General features: G+C 35.1%; 2 protein-coding genes across 7 annotated transcripts in view; both read right to left on the bottom strand.

Moving 5' to 3' along the window:
* Clcn3 (chloride voltage-gated channel 3) overlaps positions 1-6,026 on the bottom strand; it is a 113,837-nt gene that overhangs the window by 34,044 nt on the left and 73,767 nt on the right. For all 6 annotated transcript variants that reach the window (XM_023700103.1, XM_023700102.1, XM_004640240.3 and 3 more), the window contains one exon: positions 3,046-3,203. In XM_023700103.1, coding sequence (XP_023555871.1) covers positions 3,046-3,189 — 144 coding nt within the window. In that variant the 5' untranslated portion in view covers positions 3,190-3,203. The remainder of the gene's footprint in view (positions 1-3,045; positions 3,204-6,026) is intronic.
* Positions 867-1,238, bottom strand: LOC105743377 (small integral membrane protein 15-like). Its single transcript, XM_012516700.2, has one exon. The coding sequence runs from the start codon at positions 1,092-1,094 to the stop codon at positions 870-872; it is 225 nt and encodes a 74-aa protein (XP_012372154.1). The 5' UTR covers positions 1,095-1,238; the 3' UTR covers positions 867-869.

A 6,026-nucleotide genomic window follows, 5' to 3' on the forward strand; every position in this document is an offset into this window, starting at 1 on the left:
GGTACTATACATAGACAAAACAAGAGTTTTTTAAAAAATAGGTTTAAAAAAAATGCAGAATGTCTTGATGATAACCAGTTGTCTTAAAAAGCTAAAATCAGAAATAGATGTACTTATTAATATTACTTTGCTCTGAAAGTCAGAATGATTCCAGGAAGTAATGATTTAAAAAGAAACGTGATTAATATACTGTCTCTTTTAAGCCCAAGCAAACTTTCACTTCAAAGAGGGCAAATTTGACTTTAACATTCTTAAAAGTACAGGACTCTTTTAAACCATTATCGAATTCAAAAAGTCATTTGTTTCTACAGGGTATTTGTATTTTAGAACATAGGTTAAAAAATGGCAAATCACTAAGTGAGTGCCAAAGAATTTGTATTACAGGTTGAACATCCCTTTTCTGAAATGCCTGGAACCAGAAAGGTTTTACATGTTTTCACATTTTGGAGTATTTGCATATACATAAGACATCCTGAAGCAATCATGTTTCCTATAGCCTGGAAAAATGCTTTTAGTGCCTTTGTATTTTGCTTGAGACCCATCAGAGGTCAGCTGTGGAGTTGTCCACTCACAGCACCACATCTGTGGGCACAAAATTTGGGATTCCAGAGTATTCTGGGTTCGGCATCAGTGATGCTCCACCAGTATAATCATTACAACTGTACACTAACTGCCAGTGGTCACCAACAAACATCGATGCCCAGGCCTAAAAGTTACTAGAGTATCGAGGTCAGATTCCAGAATGATTCTTCTACATGGACAGAAATAACTTCCATAAAGTCCAAAGGAACCTTATGGGATCCTTCCAAAGCTGTGTAATTTCCCAAATGACTTTTTTTCTTTTTTGCTTGCAGAGCCTGCTCATCCCTTCACTCACTTTTCAGTCGTTTAGCTTTTGCAATATTTTCTTGACGTTTTTGTTTCTTCTTTTGTTCCTTCTCCCGGGCTTCAATCATCTTGGCCAATTTCCAAGACAAGACCGCACTTGCTAGGAACAGTGGAGTAAGGGCCAAAGTAACGGTTGTAAGGAAACCATACGGGTCCTTTGCAGCCCATTCCACTACATATTCCACCCAAGCCTTGACATCAAACATCTCGGTAGTGGTCCTAAGAAAACTTATGCTTGAGCAGTGATCTCTAACTGTCCCCGGAGCCAGTCAACTTCAGATGAGCCCTGGCTGGCAGTTGTCTTCTTTGGCTTGAAGGCACGCTCTTCAGAAGTTTACATTCGCCACGCCAGAAGCCTCAGTATTCATTTTTAACATACTATGACACTGAATAATAAAAAGTGTCAACATTTAAAAGATCTATATAGGGCTGGGGAGATGGCTCAGTGGAATAAGTGCTTCCCTGACAAGCGCAAGGGCCTGAGTTCAATGCCCAGTTCTGCCAAAAATAAATAAATAAATAAAAAATCTATATAAATCAGTGAATCGCCATTGTTCAAATGATCACTGTGATGTTATAAAATTGTATGTTCAAAGCTTAAGGTGAATCAACGGATTTTAATGTAATAGAAGACAAAATTCAATGTTATATTTTTAGAGTACACATACAACTAACTTTTTCAAAAGAATTATATTTGTTTCATTTCAAATATTCACAATAATCTAAAAGTGCTACTAATATACTTGTAGCTACATTATCTGTGTGAGGATGAATTTTCCTTATATACTGAATACAAAAACAAATATGAAAAGCTAATAATCTTTTATTATGCCACAAATTTATGAAAAAATCTAACAGTATTTTGAAAAACCTGTCTCACTTCATTAAATGGTTATTTCTGATTTTGTTTTGCTTTGTTTTGAGACAGGGTCTTGTTCTGTAGTTCAGGCTGGTCTTGAACTCACTATGTAGCCCAGGCTGGCCTCAAACTGGCAGCAACCCTCTTGCCTCAGCCTCCAGAGTGCTGGGATTACAGACGTGCATCACCACACCTGGCTGTTATTTTCAAAAATATAGTTTTGGGGTTTTTTTACATAAATTTGTGTCAAAACACAACAGGTTCTGTTACTGTTGCCTTTATATGAATTACTATTAAGTACCTTAAAAATTTCTCAGTTTTAGTATATAATATGGCAAATATCAATTAACAAAACTTATATAGAAGTTAAGGGTCCTCAATATACTTAAGTTTAAAGGGAATCTGAGGCCAGAACGTTTAAAAGTTTAACCATCACTGTATTAGTATGCTGATACAATGTATTTTTTCAGTTATGCCCCAAGTAAGTATCATCCTATGGATGTCAGAAGGTGTGTTTTTATAAATAAACTAATCCCAACAGACTTTCCATATGTGAATATTGTTAAAATTTCAGATGTCACACACATGCATACCTTAACATGGAAACTTAAAGGTACTTTGTATAAAGCTATGTTCATTTATAATTAAATTTCAGTACAACTTTTGAGCCTTTGATGGTTTGGAAATTTTTTCTTCAAAGAGCTATTTCTCTTTTTAAAAACTGAACTGTGAACTATATTATCTAGTAAGTCATTACTAGCAATAAAAAGGAATTGTACACTGACTGGACTTTATGCTAAAGTCAATTTTTTAATTAATGATTTGTTACAATGTCTAAAAAAAAAAAAAAACTTATTCAGGGTCCAATCTCAGGAATGTTTCAGAATACAGAACCAGGAAAAGAAACTAAATAAAACAGCAAACCCCACACTATTTCTTCATTAGTTCTTTTTTCATAACAGTTATGCAACAAGTTTCGTCTTTTAGTTGCAGAGCTGCTAAACCAAAAAGCTGACCTACATAGTTTTTGCTCAGGTTTCCCCGTAACATCTATGTTGTGCTTTTGCATTCCCTTCCAATTTTGTCTACTAATTGTATTTGTTTTTAAGCTACCTCACAAATCCTTTCTGGAAGAATTCAGGGTACAAATAAATAACAAAAACACAAAACAAGAGAAAAATATATATACTATATATGAAATGTTAAAATTTACTTAAATACATTTTAGTGGCCTTAGATGACTGACAGAAATATATTACATGATCTATGATGCACTGTATTAAAACCAATGGCCTTACCCGTCTATGCCTTTCTCTGTCTTTACACTTCTCTCGCACCCAATCAATAGTATGAAAATCATCGTATGTGCCAACACCTGGAATCGGCTCATCCAGAAGATCCAGTAGGTGTGTAGAACTATTAATGCTGCCTCCATTTGTCATTGTATAATGAGTTCCTACAGAGTAAAAAAGGAAAAATAAATATGTTTAATACAAGACAAAAGGGAGTTTTATAACCTTAGAAATTCACTAGTATGTAACATAGGAAAAAAAGACCACTTAATACTCATAAAACAGACAAAATATTAAGAAAATGTATCTAAAACTTCTTAAGGCAAAAGTTTTGTGTACTTTCAAAGTCATACTTTAGTTATTCTGTTAACAAACAGAATATCTAGTCATCTGATGCTCCAGAGAACAGAATTTTATGTGACTGTTTTTTGTTTTTTATTTAGGACAGAGTATACAGGGTGTACAGGGTCTCACTGCATAGGTCTGAGCATGTAGTGATCCTACTGTTTACAGCCTCCCAAGAGCTAGGATTACAGGCACGCCACCACACCCAGTCTCAATTGCTGTCTCAATGTGCCCTGGAGGCGGGGGCAGGACCGGCAAGGCAGGCCTGGGATAGAACTCCGGGCCCCTGCCCCTGCCTCTGCCTAAGCAGGCGCTTTAATCTGCTGAGCTATATTTATTGTTATATTTGTCTTTATAGAAACAGACTATAAAGTTAGAAAATGATCTGTAGGAGACTGATGAACTTAAAATGATTATTATCTGGTGAAATGCAAATAGATCCTGTCCAGTAAGAAAGACACCACTTCAAGTTGTGCTTTCTATTATGTTCTCTTTATAAGCAATTTCCTTCCTTGAGTAAACACATTTCAATATCACACACCCTCCTCTGAATCAGCTTTGTTATAATGCTAAGTCTTTCGTAAGAGTTAAATCTCTAACATGTATTTCCTACATATTTTGAGTTTAACAAACTTAAAAGTTCTAAGGACATTAAAAGACACTCGGAGAAAAAGAAATACAAATAACTTACATAACAAAAATGAGTTTAACAGCTGAAATGCAAAGCAAATCAAATATATATTAGTTTCTTCTACAAGACCAGTAAAGATATAAAACAGTATGTAAATATACTCAGCAAAATTAAGGACAAAGAAGATCTGTCACAAAATTAATAACAAACATAAATAATCCTTTTGACACAACAAAAGCTAACAAAATTTAATATACACATCTAGCCCCCAACCCAGCAAATTTACCCCTAAAAATTTTTCCCACACTTACACTTACATAATTCCTGAAAAAATTCCATAAATTATGCACAGTATGGGCAGAATACCTTACTAAGTGCTTTAGAAAGAACACAATAACATATTACTAATATTTAAGTGCTTGTAATCTAATATAGGAGTCAACCAAGGACTAGAGGATATTTAGGCTTTGTGGGCCACATAGTTATAAAAATTGAACTCTGCCATAGGAACACCAAATAAATAACAGAAATATGAAACTAAGTAAATACAAACATGTTCCAATAGTTTTATTTACAAAATAGTGAAGGTATGATTTGACACATGGGCCATACTTTCTCAGTATCTGGCTTAAAGCCTTTACGGCACAAATATCACACAAAGATATTTCAAAGAAGTTTTCATATAAATAGTATTCATTTTTTCCCATAATTTTATTGAGAAACAAATAGCAATGAGATAGTTTCAAACCAAATTGATAGGACAGTTTCAATAATTAACACACTGCATACATTCTTCCTAGTGGTTAGTTGCTGTACAAGATGCGGACTTGATATCCTATTTACAAACACCATTAGAACAAATCCCTCTATTCATTAAGAGAATGTAACTATCTATCCTAGCCACTCTGAATACACAGATACGAAATGGACATTCATTTATATCCCCTTTTTTGTTAAGTTCCATCATTTAAATATTATAGGTGTGTAAACTCAGGAAAATATTCTAAAAAAGTTCAGTAGTCCATAATAGTATTGGGTCTTCCACTTCACTGGCAATGTCAGAAACTGTTGACCTGAGTCCCCTACAGCTCAACATAACAGCATGGCTTTACTTCCTATACTTCGTTTCTATACTTTTCTGCTAGATGGTTAAGACCAAGGTAAAGCAGGACCTATGCAACAAGAGTTGTAGCTTTTGGGTCTGATAAGGTCAATGAAATCCCCTCAGGATTTATCCTGAGATCCTGTACCTCAGATTGTAGAACCTTTGTCAGTGTCACCCATGTGGATAAGTCACGGCCACTGCTTGGCCAATGTGCTCTCTGTGCAAGCAGCATTCATTTGTAGTGTAGTTGACACAAAGATAGTAAGAAAAAAATACTGTCCCTGATTTTATGGTACAATCCAATATTGAAGCATTATAAAACAAAATTTTATTACATTAACTTTGTTACTAAAAAAAAAAAACTTTGTTACTAAGAGATCTTCAGACTATAATGACTACAAGCAGGTTAAATAAATTTGAGAAAATATACTAACACTATGAGTTTTAGGTTTGGTGTGGTGATGTATGCCAGTAATGTCAGCCCTCAAGAGGCTGAGGCAAGAGGATCACAGTGTGTTTAAGGACAGCCTGGGCTTCATAGTGCAATCCTGCCAATAAATAAATTAATACATAAATAAATAATCAGGCTTTGGTTTCACAATAAGAATTATAGAAATTATACATTTCAGGTTAGAGATTATAAACCTGTTTCTTAAAGAGAGTAAAAGACACGATAAGAAGATGGTCTGTAGAGATAGTTTCAAGGTTATGTTAGAAAAAAATGGGAGAGAAAAAACAGACTAAGAAATAACTGTAGGGGCTGACCCAATATCTCAGTGGACTACTTAGGCAGAGTGCAGCGGCCAGGGTTCGATCCCTGATCCCCAGAGTGTCATGCTGGCCCTGGCCTTGGGGTGAACTAAGCTGGCGACTGAGACTGGATGTGGTGGCACACGCCTGTAATCC

This window comes from Octodon degus, unplaced genomic scaffold, assembly GCF_000260255.1.
Source record: "Octodon degus isolate 3935 unplaced genomic scaffold, OctDeg1.0 scaffold00121, whole genome shotgun sequence".
Taxonomy (NCBI): Eukaryota; Metazoa; Chordata; class Mammalia; order Rodentia; family Octodontidae; genus Octodon; species Octodon degus.